This window comes from Rhipicephalus microplus, chromosome 3 (genome assembly GCF_043290135.1).
Source record: "Rhipicephalus microplus isolate Deutch F79 chromosome 3, USDA_Rmic, whole genome shotgun sequence".
NCBI lineage: Eukaryota > Metazoa > Arthropoda > Arachnida > Ixodida > Ixodidae > Rhipicephalus > Rhipicephalus microplus.
Window position 1 is genome coordinate 278,046,495 of NC_134702.1, and position 15,340 is coordinate 278,061,834.

The following is a 15,340-nucleotide window of genomic DNA, read 5'->3' on the forward strand; positions in this document are numbered from 1 at the left end:
TTGTGCTGGCGAAGTGGCACTTTTTTTGTATCGAGCTGAAGGATATCGTTCTAAATGCACGTTAGAACTTCGTCCAAAAACTTAAGGTTCTGAGAAAAATTTGAAGAATAAATTAGGATGTCTTCTAAATAACATAAGCAGGTTTCCCATTTGAGACCACGTGAGCCGGTATCTATCATGCGTTCGAATGTTGCCGGAGCGTTGCATAAGCCGAAAGGCATGACGTTGAACTCGTAAAGCCCATCATGCGTTGCAAACGCTTCGCGCTTAGGTATTTGCCAGTACCTGGATCGGAGGTCGAGACTGGAGAAATACTCTGCGCCTTGTAAGGAGTCAAGGTCATCATCTATGCGTGGCAACAGATATACATCTTTTTTCGTGGTCGTATTACGTGCTCTGTGATCAACACAAAAGCGGACAGAGCCATCCTTTTTCCGTACCAACACTACAGAAGACGACCAAAAGCTGGATGAAGGTCCAATAATCTCCCGTTTGAGCATGTCGGTGAAGTTTTCCTCGATGATTTGCCAATCTGCTGAAGAAGACACATGGTATGGGCGGCGGCGTACTATAAAGCTGCCTTCGGTTTCAATGCTCTTCTCTGCAACGGAGGTGCGGTCCAGAATGCACGTCAAACGAAAGGCCGTGCTTTTTTTTTTTTGAGAAGGTCTAAGAGGTCTCCCCTATGCTGGGCACTGAGGTGGAGACTTTAAGTAGCATTTAAAGCAAAATTGGAAGCCTTAGCATCAGTTGTAGTAGACAACGACGGTGATTCTGCAGGAAGGGGAACCAGCGAAAAATGCTCGCTGCCAGCGAAGCAGCTCACAGCATTGCCCTGGGGCAGCATCACTGGCGAAGAGTTAGGTTCGAGACGGTGACAAGGCCAGGTGCGATAGTAAGCCCCGCAGGTTTGGAGCGAACTGATGGAGCAATGAACACGTCACTGGTAACTATAGCATGCGAAACTATTGTGAGAATCTGTTCCTCTCACAACGAAATGAAACAATCAGTGGCAGCAACAAAACGGAAGCTGTATGGATTGACATCGGATGTACACTCAGTCTCTGATTTATGAATTACTTGCTGACGACATGATATGAAAGTTGACGCTGAATAAAGGAAGTCCTATCCCAAAGTGAGTGTGTGAGTGCACGAAGGAAGTACAAGAGAGTGAATGTGGTGGAGGATGTCATCTATGAAAACGTGCGCTGTACAAACACTTGAAGGCTGAATAGGGACTTCATTTGCGCAATGAAGGGGAGGGTCATCGTATGGCGTCTTAACTTTTCTCATGCGGCAACAAAAGTCTGCACGAATTACGGAAAGAGATGTGCCTGTGTCTATCAGTGCCTCAGTCTGTATACCTTCAACATGCACCAATAAAACATTTGATGGGCGTTCTTGAGGACTTTGACGCAGTTCGAAAAATGCAGCTTTCCCTCCCGAAGCTGCACTATCTAGTTTTCCAGTTGATGGTCGGGAGTCAAAATAGAAGGCCGCAATGATTAAGAGGAACACCACATCGGTGAAGGAGAGCGACGACGCGAGAAACGGAAACTACCGACTCTGCCGAAGTTCAGCGGAGACGGCGACCAACTTGTGCAGTTCTGATACAGTCGGCGATAGGGCGGTTTAGTGGTATAGAAGTTGTCCCGTCCAAAGTGATCGTGGCTTCGTCTTTCGTCTTGCAGACGGCGTCGACAAAACCTTGAAATATGGCAACGGATGCCGCAATAGAAGCAAGTCGGCCGCGGAATGCGCCAGGCGTTGTAAGGCTTGGCTGATGCTCGCGGTGCGAGTGAGTTGAGCGAACCATGTACTCCGGGTGCTGGAGCTGTATCGGTCTTTCCTGGAATGCAGGTGTCATAGCAACAACCTGAGCATAAGTTGGCATGGGCCCAAGTTGTGACCTCGGAACTGGTATGCCAGTCATAGAGGCCAGTTCCTCCCTCACGACTTCCCGTAGACTAGCAGCAGGTGGCGTCGTACGAATATCAAGGTGGTGAGGTGAAGCCTGTACATGATGTCTCTTGCGGATGATGGAGTGAATCAATGCATGCAGCTATTTCGTATCATGGCTTGAGCACACGTCAGACATATCAGGTTGCACCCTAGTGGTATGAAGCCCCTCAAGGCACTGACAGGTACCGACCACATCCGCTACTGTCTTGGAGTTCTGCGCCACAAGCGCATTAAACGTGACTGTGGCAATGCCTCTGAGCAGGTGGCGCACACGGTCGTTCTCCGTTAGAGTTGTCGATATGGTGGCAGAGGGCGAGAACGTCTTCGATGTAACAAGTGTAAGGCTCGCCGGGGCGTTGAACACATGCACCAAGCCTCTTCTTCGCGATGCCCGAGCGCACTGACGGGTTGGCGAAAATCTGGCGGAGCTGATCTATAAATGCAAAACATGTTGGAAAATCTGTAGCATGGTTAAAAAGCACGTCTCTGCGAAGCCGCTGAGCTAGAATTCATTTTGGGTAAGTTGATGGCACTCACGCTGTCATACTCCTCGAGCCTGTCTTCAAAGTCCTTACCCTGAAGCCCTGCGAAAATCGGAGGATCTTCTTGAAGGCTGCTGAGGAGCCGAGAAGGGTTTCTTGATGATGGGAGCGGTGGCGGCGCTGCCGCGTTGGGCTGGTCGGCTTGCGACATTATTGAACCCAGGTGGTTTAAGCGGCGGCCTGAACGGAGCTCCAGGGACGTGTTCTAGAAGACGCTGGGGGGTGTCCGAGAACGCAAGGGGATGCAGGGACCAGGCAGCACTCTCCACCACTTGTAAGACGGCGTCCAATACCCTCAAGATTATTCTTTGTTGTCTCGAATATGTGCCCCACAACCCTAACTGGAGTGGTTATGGTGTGTATGTACAGATGAGCATAAATAATGCTCACTATATATATATATATATATATATATATATATATATATATATATATATATATATATATATATATATATATATATATATATATCGCAATGCACGTGGCAGCCGCTTTTTCGTCGAAGTTTATTGTCTTCGTTTCTTTCTTGTCCCTTTTTTTTTACTGGTACCAACCAACCATCGCTTAATGTCCATCGTAGTCACCGATAGCCTGTTTGAGCGACCCTCGTGCGTGAGAAGCCCTCGCTAATTCGTTTAACTTACGTTTGAGGACACTCAAAGCACCGCGCGTTAGGCAGCAATCACGTTCTAACTTTTTTCTATTTCGCGCACTTTATAAACAAACCCTGAAAAAATCTAACCAGCGTTGTTATCTCACTGTAACTTGAAAACTTTGTTAGAGCTAAATGTCCTATATTGAATGTTTTTCTGTAGAGTGAGTATTTAAAAAAGTTAGTTAAGTAATCTTTGTTAATTACCGTGCTTGGCGGATAAAAAAACGTTATGATGTGCTACATACAGCTTAGAACAATACTGCGCTAGCCGGCGACGTGTTTCATTCATATTTATTAATTTATTGCTTGATGCATTTTAAAACCCTGTATATATGGCCACAACAACGCCGCTGGCATATAACGTGGTCCGAGAATATAACTGAATGAAGAAGTTATCTTGGGAGCGAGAAGTGAACATGCCGGCGTGGTGAGCAGCAGCTGCGCGCCGAGCAGGGCTTCTTGGTCGTGGTCGTCGTTCGTGTCGCCCGTGTACTCGGCGCAGCTGACGTCCAGGGAGGCCAGCTTGGTGCGCCACTCGCAGAGTCGCTCGCGGCACAGCGCCTTCAACGGGGACACTGCAATCAACAAGACGGTCGTCAAAGCCTGTGCATTGGAAATTATGGTAGGGACTATGACATCGTCACCTAACGACCACGTTTGAAAATTTGAGTGAACGCACCGAAGAGACACTGGCTGATTAGGCTGGCAAGGACAGCGCTGACACTCACAACTGCAATTTTATAAATAATAATTTAAAAGCAGATACATGGTGCTTCACGCATGCACAACAAGGCAGGGAGCTACAAAAAGGCACTCGTACGGGGATCATCATATGTTCTTTGCACGCAATGCTTGCGATATTTAGGAATTGGCATCCAACTAAGAAAATTTCGTAATCCTGATACGAGTGCCGTTTTGTTGCTCGCTGCCCTGTTGCACATGCTTGAAGAACCATGTTCCCGCTTTGAATACCTTTTCTGGTTTATAAAACTTCAGTTGTGAGAGTCAGCGTTATTTTTGGCAGCTTATCTAGTCCATGTTTTTGTGTGTGTGTGTGCTTCAACCATATTTTGAACATGAACGTAATACAACTGGCTCGACTTGCCATCTTGCTGCAATATACCACCCAACGATCTGTGGGTTTCAGCGAAATCTAAAAGTAGTGGGACTTCTATTATGCCTTTAGAGATATGAAAATTGGACCTTAAAAGACTATTTCAGTGTGATACACACCCCAGAAGCGGCGCGCTGTGACCACCGCCCGAAGCCGCCATTTTTTATGGTGCCAGTGACGTCACGTACCCCAAGGAGTGGTGCTGTCCCCTTCCACCATAGCTTCAGCCACCGCGAATCCTTCTATCTCGATGTTAAGCTGAATAAAGCTACAGCAATATCTCGATTTTACGCGCAGCTGAAGCTGGAACAATATCGTTCGTCGGAATGCAGACGATCGGACAGCCAGCTGCTTGTTACGTCACTGCTCGCAAGTTCGCTAGTGTTGCCCGAGTCTAAGGCCGCTCTCGTGTTTGTAAAGTATTCAATAATAAAGTAAGTGCTAGGCCAAATGTGATAAAGTTTCACCAGCTTTTTTTGAACGATCAAGCATTAACCCTCATAAGACTGATCATGATCGAAATTTGGTTGTCATGGCCCCCTTATCAGCCTTTCTACAAAATACAAATGCGCTCTTTCATACGACTCGTAGTGACGTAGTAATATAGGAGCTATATCAGCTTATTTTAAAACACATCAAATCACTTCACAAGAGTAATTAGGAACTTTTTATAAGAACATTCTTTTTATCCTAAAATACATTTCTGTGACGTATACGTTTCCTCTTCTTCAGAGAAATATTTTTATGTTTAGATGTCTGGAAACCATGCGAAGAAACCAGCTTCCTCAAGTCGCGGTTAAACCGCAACCAACGCAAAGTGAAGCGCAAAAGCTGATGCTTTAGATCCTCCCAACTAGGGCGGGCCAAAAATATTGCGACATGATGTCGCGATAGGATATAAGATATTCGGGAAAGAAATATTTACAAGAAAGTGTTTTATGCTAGAGTTAACCGAAGATTTCGCTCACGTATTTCCGTCACGGATATGCAGTTAGTAAAATGCACACTAACCGGTGAAAAACGTAGAGCTATATAATAAATAATCGACAGATCCCACGTACAGTGGAAATCAATGATATGCGAAGCACGAATGAGGAAGGTTAATATACCACTTTAAAATGAGCACTACGTTACGAGGCGGACGTAAATTATGCCGTACATGACTGCGATGTCATGATTATCCTGTTTGCACCTGACATTCAAATTCGTGCTCCATTCACGACACGTTACACAAAACTTCGCATATGTGGAGCTAGAGAAGTGGCCGCGAGCGCGCTATGAGCGAAGCATATAGTCATGTTTTATATGGCTCAAAAACAAAGACCTTCCAGAATTAGTTTTCCGTCAGACAGCACAATACTGGAACGACCTTGCCGCCCACATCGCCATAACATCTTATTTTGATCAATTTATTAATGTCGTAAGAAGCCATATTTAAGTTTTGTAATCATGATCGGCTGCTATTTTTCTATTTCAATGTTATTTTGTTAGTGCTGCTTTGCTTTTTGTTGTTGTTTTGTTTCATCAGTTTTTTTTTGCCCACCCCTTATGTAAAATCGCTCGGGACCCTTGAGGTACTAATAAACGAAATGACAGGCATATCATGATTAGCATGTTTGGACACGTCATTTACCTTCGTCGTCCGTTCACGTCAAATAATATCCAATTTGGTATATGTGAAGCTAGCGAAACGGCCGCGAGTAAGTAGTATGAGTGAGTAGTATGTAGCGATGACATGACTACAGACCACGCTTATCATAATCATGATTATCATGACACGCATGTCATAATTATCATGTTTGCACCAGTCATATACCTTCGTCATTCATTCACGTCACATAATACCAAATTTCGTATATCTGAAGCTAGCGAAACGAACGTGAACGCACCATAAGCGCATCGCCTGTAATGATCACTTGCATGACATTCATGTCATAATTTCCGCGTTGGGGTCTGTCAGTTATGTTTGCCGTGTAGTCATGTCATACCATACCAGTTTTTCAATATGCCATGTGAACGAAACCACCGCAAGAGCAGCAAGACCATGAAATCAAATTCATGGCATTCATGACAATCACGTCATATATTCAAGTTATGACGAGTCGATTATGTTCTTCATATAATCATAGAGCCTGACACACATACTTCAAAAGTTTGGAGCTGCATAGTATAGAAAGCAGGGATATTAGCCTATAATTTGCTATTTGCTTGTTTCCGGACTTAAGGGCACGTAGTTTGCTGCTTTCCGCGTTGGGGAACTGTTGCAGAGATTTACTTTTTTAAATGTTACAATAAGGTAATTAGCGCACCATACTGAGGACCACTTTAGAAGTATATCTAGCATACCGTCTAGGCCAGAGTTTATCCTCTTCAAGATTACTATTTGGTAATGGTAATGCACTTTCGAGGAGCTAAATTCCAGATTAGGAAAAGGAGGTAGTTTGCTGCGTGCGAAAGCGGAGTGTTGACATTATTGGTAAAAAAGCAGATATGAATTTAATATAAGGACATTTGCTATTGCTTCCGGATGTGAGGAGGATTGGTCATCAAGAATAAACAATGAGGGCATAAACGACGCAGGACTAATTAACCTCCGAAACCTGGATGGCTTTTTTCATAACTGTAGCGAAGACATTGTGAAACTACTAATTATTAGCCTCTTGATTTTATCACTTGTTTATTTTTCAATGCACTAACTAAAAAAAAATTCCGCCATATCCACGAAGTGAATGATGATGAGTGGGCGAAGCTCCGGAGGTAAACCTTGTAAACCATGAATTCTCTGTACATTTTGCCCACTCGATTTTATTACATCGCTCCCCCTAGCGTACGTCGCCGCACAAAATCGAACGATTGCCTTCAACCAATGACACGCGCCATATGTGACATCATTCCTATTTTATAAGATCTCGCGTCTTTCATCAACTACAAGTACCGCTTTCTAGTTTATAACATCTTGCATCTTTTCATCATCAGCTACAAGTACCACCATCTAGTAAACACTACAAGAAATAAACGAGAGGTGGCTACATACAGGAGACGGTACCGCCATCTAGTGAACACTGCAAGAACTAAAATAGAGGTGGCTACGTACAGGGGACGGTACCGCCATCTAGTGAATACTGCAAGAACTAAACTAGAGGTGGCTACATACAGGCTACAGGGGACGCACAGCCCACGCCCTAAGGAGCTTCGCCCCTAAAAGCATTATCATTACACTTGGAATGACGATTCCTACATAAGAGCTTTACGCGAAAAGTGAGATCAATTGTATGTTTATGGTAGCATGGGTTCACTGGGTTTATATTAACACATTTGTGTGGCACATGCTTTGGTAGGAATTATTACGAAGGAGTAGCGCCACTACATTGCAAATTCGCTACAACATCCAAAATTTTCAAAAGTTTGGGCTATGTGGCCCAGTACGAAAGTGTCATCAACTTTAACGAAGTTCCAAACAGTTTTCATCTCTGGTCTTTAAGAAGAACGCGCTCAGTTTGAGGTGAATCAAGAAGGATTGTGGTCACAACGCCCTTAGTCAGCTTCACATTTTACACCGTGCGATAGGAGCTCGCAGTCCCATAAGGAACTTAGGCTGCAGCTAACTCTTTTACATCTGATCTCGCGAAACTCTAAAACGCTAGTGTATGGGATTACGGTCGCTCTCGGAAAAAAACCAGGGTTCGTAGCGTGATATCATAGCGGGTAAACGAGCGGTTCGCTGATGCCTGCAGAAATGACGAATGTGCTAGCGCACGCTAGCACTCACGACCGCGCCCTTATATTCAAAGTTTACAGATGCAGATCGACCCACGAAGCCTCCTACTTGAGCATCCTTTCATACTCCTTCGTCCTGCAACAGGCAGACAGGGTTTCCTTTCCAATTGAGGAGCAATCGACGGTAGGCATCACACGCGAAGTGATGTTATCGCATGCTCCCTCCATGCCATGGAGATGGGAAGCTTGTTTCACTATGCTTGAGCAGTGTTTCTCGCTATAGCACTCGTGAGATTTCATCCGCAGGAACAGCATAGAGTGTGCGTACGAAAGTAATTTATTGGGACTTTATACGGAATATGACAGGCACGAGGAAAGCTATATAATTCTTCTCGCAATCAAAAAATATACAGAAACCGTCGAAGCGGGCTGGTCTTTGTTGTGGAGAGTTTCGTTTCCTTCGCTGTAAAAAATTCGCCAGTCGGGAGAATAAAATATTTCGGAGCCTTTTCCATATGTTTTATATTTATTAAACTGCACTACATTGTCTTTACTGCACTTCTTACAGGCTCCTTGACACTTATGTGTTCATTAGGCATGTATGAAAAGCGAGCGCTAAGCAATGATCCTATCAGGATTTCGAACTACTCGGCTACACTCTTCTTGTTTCCACTTGCGCAATTGAAAACTCACAGAATGTAGCGAAATTACAAGTTCATCGCACATGATAATCCTGTGAGACGCGAGACGAAGTACGAGGGTGGCGGGTGGCCAATACAAGGCAAAGCATGGTAGAAAACAATTTACAACTCATATTTCTCGTGACCATTCTAGAGTATATGCCCCCATCATGTTACAGACAAGTCACTAATCTGGCACCACGAATGGCGCAAAAAGAATGAGAAACGCCAAAAGAGAATAACACAATCAACTTTGTTTGTTCAGAAGCTGGCCCTTATAGACCTATTCCATGTTTGTAAACATGGTAGGCGCCGAGTGACGTCACGGCGCGTTGTTTCCGCCTAGTCGTCCCAGCTGAAAGCCCGACACCAGCCTCTATGAACACGTGACGATGAGCGCAGCAGGTACGCAAGCTGCCTTCGAGAACAGTGCGTCGAGACGCCTCTCGCATGTTTACAAGCGGCGGCCGCAACAGAGGAAGTTGCAGTGGCTGTAGAGGGGTTCTGAAATGAACATATGAGCTATGTTGACGTGAAGCTCTAGCTGTGAGAACTTCATCTTAACCTATGGGGTACCTCAACTGTGGCAATGTAGCTCATTTGCGAAATTTCATCGTCCTTGCAGCAGCCTATATCACACGTGCACACTTTAGTTTGTACTAATGCAAAGACAGACCCAGTTCAGCAAGAGGCTTTAGAGTAAAATATGCAAATGTGCGGTGTAAATATACGTGGCCATGAATCGTGACGGTAAATCCTCGCATATAATAAATGTACCGGAGACGTTTTCCATGCAAATTACCAGAACGACCTCGGCGATACTTTCATCCGCAGTACGCTTGCGACAACATGCTGTGGACAATACAACATGATGTGCACAATACAGTTACGTACTTGTAAGGTCCGCGGCTCAAGCCGACGCCGCAAAATGCGGACGACTGAGCAAGTTTTCCACGTGATGTTTTTCTGTTAATTCGCACATACGTGAAAATCTGGTGAATCGCACCACAGCCAGAACAGCTCTCTCCTATACACTTGCGTCAGGTGTGTCATCGCAGCCGTATATAATCATAAAAAAAACATCGTCTAAGTTTTCCTTTCGTTTGCTGCTAGTTTAATAAACTGTACCCACGCAGGAACAAACACATGCTCGATCGTTGGCTCGATTACTGAGTAACACTTTTAGTTCACGTAGTATAGTGATATCATACTGACGAGTCGAAGACTTTTGCGGTTATATCAGCAATGACAATCGTGAAAAATGCTTCGCATATCGCAAAGCTATGCAGAACGTTAACATGCTTTGAGGTAAACGTGCTCGGTACTCCTCCATGGCTTATTAAAAACATAATTCTATGGCTTATTCCAACGCTTGAGAGAGATAGTTGCTTTTTATGGGTAAGCCGCTTCAAAATATAACCATGGAAGTGGCGTGAAAGACATGTTGTCGCGTTTCACAGCTGCGGCTGATCAGAAGCGGTTTTCGTCAACAGAAAACTAAAAAAAAAGAAAAAGACCTGGTTCATATTTCTTCTGCATTCCCGTGCCAATCGCCATGGAAGTTCGCCAGTACAACACTATTTCTTCTTTGCACGGCTACAAAGAGCGCACGCGCTAGCGAGAACACACCAGAAACTGCGGTAGGCACCGTGGCTTTCGCCTACCAAGCGAAACAAAACGTCCGACAACAGCGCCACCGCATTTTCGTGACATGTTGCTGGTGGAATTTGTCTATAAATATATATACTTCTTTTGTAGCCGCAGGCCTATAATTTTACTAATGACATCATGTGTATTTATTTACATTTTAACAAGTGGCGTTATGCTGTTATCCGTAATGAATGATCAAAACCATTTGTGCGATGTTGCTGCTTCAGATTGCGAAGAACCGGCTTCTAGTAATAATGGCAAAGTACTACAATTTACCTAAGCTCTGTGGCAAAACCGAAACCTGAAGCCAGCAAAGCACCTCTGGCGTATTCTTCTGAGAAATCCTGGACGAGTGAAGGTTGTTATATCAGCCACCAACCGACATCATTGTAATAAACGCCAAGACAAACGCAATCAAGTGCTTCAGAAGCCACGCAAGAGGAGGTTATCAAATGCATCCCTTTGTTTATCGACTGAGTATCCTGTGTTTGCAAATGAACACTTTTGTCCAGAAGTAAAAAAAAATACTAGGAATGACAATATTACGCAAACAAGAACACGGTTCGAAATTCGTGTGGCCAGAAAGTGGGACTATTTATCCACGCCGCACAGGGATTTCGCCTGTTAACCGCAGAATGCTTGAAAGCGACTTGAACAAAATAACAAATACATAACTCACACGAATTTCAATACATTCTCACCCAGAAAAGAGATGGCGCCTTGAGGCTATGTAAGTCCAGGAAACATTGTTACGGAGCACAAAATTACTAAAAAGAAAAACTGCTAAATATTATGCATATAAATGTGAGGGCACTGTTGAACCAAATGGGCGAAGTTACTGCGTTAATCCAATTATGTAACCTCAAGTTCAATATTTTGAAGTTCACTAAAACTTGGTATAACGATGAATCACTTAAGTATACGAGCACTTCGATGTAAACCGCAGAAGAGGCAGAGGCGGTGGCGTTGCCATTTTAACTTCTTTGAGTGAGTATAAAATTCTTCGAGAATATAGTGTGGCTTCAGAAGAGTACAAAACTGTATGCATCAAAAAAGAAAAGACAATAGTTGCAGTTTTTTTACAGACCCCCACTACACTGCCTTCATTGAGATTTAGACATTATGCTGTCATTTGCGAATGAGAATACATACTTACTTACACTTGGGGGTGACTTTATTGTCGACATGATCAATTCAGCAGGTACGGCGCCGTTTTGATCAGTCCTGGAGTCCAATGACTTCTGTAGCGTAATCGCGCGTAATCGCTACTACGTCATCATTTTTTGGCACAGTCATAGTAAAGTCGACTAACAAAAGCACCAAATCGGGAACCGTAAGGCATGACATCAGTAATCACATGCCCATACATATTTTAGTGAATGAACAGCGTCCACTAAAATAACGCTAACTGGAAATACAATGTACCGCAAGATATCAGCTACACCACTTCATAAACTCCGAGAAGCTGCGTGCGAAACAGACTGAACATCTCATCATCATCATCATCAGCAGCAGCAGCCTGACTACGTTCACTGCAGGACAAAGGCCTCTCCCATGTTCCGCCAGTTAACCCGGTCCTGTGCTTGCTGCTGCCAAATTATACCCGCAAACTTCTTAATCTGTCCATTTAACCTTCTGTCTACCCCTAACCCGCTTGCCTTCTCTGGTAATCCAGTTAGTTACCCTTAATGACCAGTGGTTATCCTAGGCCCATTTACATTGACCCGACGAGGGCGCGTTGAGTCGAAATAAACAGGTTTTCTGGACTCGCCCTCCCCATGTATAAGCGGACGCGTCGGGGCGAAGAGTCGTCGCGGCGAGTCCCGTCGACCCGGAGACAGGGGGTAGGTTCACCGAACTCGCCGCGCTCAGAAAGGGCATGTATAACCGGTCGCGCTGAGTTGACGGCTCGTGACCTCTCCCGCCCGTCGCAGTCTCCGCTTCCCCTGTCCCCATCACTCCGACGTTGCTTTTTCTCTGTCGACCGGTACGCGTGCGCTAGGCACGATGACATCCTCGCGGGCTCAACGCACCATGTGGACAGATGATGAAATAACGACGTTGCTAGCTTTAGTCAACGAGAAAAAACTGAGTGATTTGCTCGATAGCAAGCGGCAAAAAAATAAGGACATATTCATGGACCTGGAAAGATGTTTGAAGGAACAGGGCCTGACGTGGACGTGGGGGCAAATAAGCACCTGTTGGAAGAATTTGAAGAAATGCTTCACGGCTGTAAGTACCTCCCTGTTCGCTTTGATTCGAAAAGTTTTCAGGCGCTTTAATTTCTAATGACGTTTTTGGCAATCGCAGGAACGCCTGCTCCTATGCAAAAGTGGCGGGGAGCCGTCAAAGTGGAAGTGGTTTGACAAAATGAGCCTTCTGCTTGGCGACCGCCCGATAGTGCAAGCAAGAGATTACGGCGTTGACACCGCCGCCGAAGACGAGGACATTGTTCTGTTATGCGGTAAATGCAGATCACTTTTACCTTTAAATCTTGCTTGGCACGTCCTACGAGAGCTTGTTGGTTATCGTTCTCACGACCACCTATTTTGCTCTGCCCATAACAGGAAATTGGCTTGTGCGCCAGAAATCTCAAATACGTGCTCATGAACGCTTTAATAAAGTTTCTGGTCACCTCGCCAGTGTAGTGTAGTGTAGTCAAACGATCGACCATGAATTTTTATATTCTTATCGGAGATAGTCGAGCGTACTGCCTGGAACGTTTAGCGTGGAATGAGCCATACATTTATTCCGTAACTTCGTTCTTGTGATATTTTTTTATTTTGGTTATTCTTGTTTTTTATTGATAATGACGTATGACCAATTAAGAAAATTTGCACTCTTATGGCGATAAATTTCTGTTTGACCAATTCTCTCCATTTCGGTTATAACAATTAAATGTTTTACTCCGCCCATCACGCATTTTTTTTGAAGGCAGGGCATTCCACAGTCTAAGCTGCTGGGGTACTCAGCAAGGAATGCTACGCAGGATAAATGTAGATTATGCATTGATCATGCACATGGTTGTACTGCGAATATTCCCGTCCCTGATTACAATGAAGACCTATGGCAAATGCACTAATCCGATACTTATAATTGCAGATGGCAGCGAAGAGAAAGGAGATGCGTCCGACGATCTAGAAACCTGTAAGTTCTTTTTTTCTGCGCTGTAATGCCACAGCAGTCACGTTTCCTACTTCAGTGTTCAATATGATTGAAAAAAACGATGCAGAGAACACGCGTGCAAGCTTTATTTACTGTATATACATGAGTTCATAGTAGGTCATGTCCACTCTTGGAACAAAATTGCCAGAAAAACAAGTGTGGTCAGGTGTTCCAAGACATATGCGGCTCATGTTTTCTTTAAGGCACAAGTCACTTTTTAAAAGACTTACTCCACAGTTCCTCAGTTTTTCTATGTACAAAAATTCTTCGAGATATTAATTACTTTTCTCGATTCTTAGACTCCCTCCATACACAGTAAAGCCTCAGACCATAATATATGTGGGAAAATACAAAGTATTATATAATACTTGTAGCACTTGCAAATTGAAAAGGTTAAGCCTTTTTCACATACTCGCCTTATAGCCAACATGCAGACAGACCACGTATTCCTACACATGTCATAAAAAGGAGCATACATAAAGCATCAAGGTCAATTACATCCCCCTCTGAAATGGATGAGACAAAACTACATAAGACTGAAGAAGAAAAAAGCTAAAGAGGCTCTGATAAACGTGAAAAAGGCTCTCTCATGGGAATTCCATTTTCAGCTGCAACATCTACGCCATCACAAGGAGAACCAAGCACATCAGGAACACAACGTGGAAACCTGACCCCTGATGCCACCCCCCCCCCCTTCCGAAGCGCCGCAAGACAACCACGTTTGAAAAGGTGTTGGATAAGATGTATTAAAAGAACATTGAGCAGCAAGAGAAGCAAAATACCATTCGCTTCGAAATGGAAAATCAGCTTCTCCAAAGAGAACATGAAAATATGAAGGAGCTCCTGGCAGGAGTCATAAACTCCTTCTTGCAGGGAACACAAGCTCTTATGGGACATGATGATGGATGGTAGCGCAGACAACGAACACGGACAAGAGAAGGCACATAGACAGTTTCTTGCCCATCAGGCCAACCTTCTAAGCGGTCTTCAAGGCATGCACACCCCTCCTCCTGCCCAAATGCCACCGTTCATGTCCTACCTGCCAGGGCACAGCCGCGCTCCGAGGCAATAGGCCAACTTTTCTTTGTGTGTGCAATGTATGTGTGCAGTTGTGTGTGGTTAACAAAATAAAAACCCCTAAACATCTACCTAGTTGTCGCCTACTGCCACTGAGTTCAGCCCAGTATTTCACCTCCAGGCTTACGCGTTTGCTCTTGCTTCTGATTTTTCAGATATGCCACAGTGCAATGTCTCGCCTCGCTGCCTCTTTGGATAACAAACAAGGCACAGTAGTGAGAGACTAGTGCTGTGCATCTTGGGAAACTCTAGAACCTGAGTGGAAGATGGTCACATCACACCCATTCCGTTGTCTGGAATTCCACTTGGTTTCTACTGCTTAACACAAGTACGATGCGTACACACAACGGCAGTGGGACACGACTACCGTAAAATCGCGGTTAAAAAGTCGCCCGGGACCCATGAATTAGATTATTTAAATCAGAAACTTCCTAAAATCAAGAAACCTTTATATAGGCCTAAAGGCAACAGCGGGGGAGAGGCAAAAAAAACTTAAATTGAGAAATTCAAATAAGGTTTCACAAAATGGAGCCTCAACCGTAGAAGGCAAAAATTGTGTCAAAGTTGTTTTTTTTGCTTGAAATAGCCTAAAGCGTAAATTTATTGCACCATTAAGACGAAACAATATTTGAAGTTTTTTATTTGCATACAAAATTGAAATCACAACTTTGACACACTGGAAGACAACATTGGAAAAGAAAAAAGCGTCAAGTTTTAGTGCTAACAACAGGAGCCATAGAAATATAGCGTCAGCTTGAAGGGACCAGGGAATATACAG

General features: G+C 44.3%; 1 protein-coding gene across 3 annotated transcripts in view; it reads right to left on the minus strand.

Annotated features, from left to right (window-relative positions):
• Window positions 1-3,432: 3,432 nt before the first annotated feature.
• Window positions 3,433-15,340, minus strand: part of LOC142804282 (putative ATP-dependent DNA helicase HFM1) — a 218,569-nt gene continuing 206,661 nt past the window's right edge. For all 3 annotated transcript variants that reach the window (XR_012894569.1, XR_012894568.1, XM_075891030.1), the window contains one exon: window positions 3,433-3,734. Coding sequence is in view for 1 of the 3 variants with exons in the window: in XM_075891030.1 (XP_075747145.1) it covers window positions 3,454-3,734 (281 nt within the window). In the remaining 2 variants the exon portion in view is untranslated. The remainder of the gene's footprint in view (window positions 3,735-15,340) is intronic.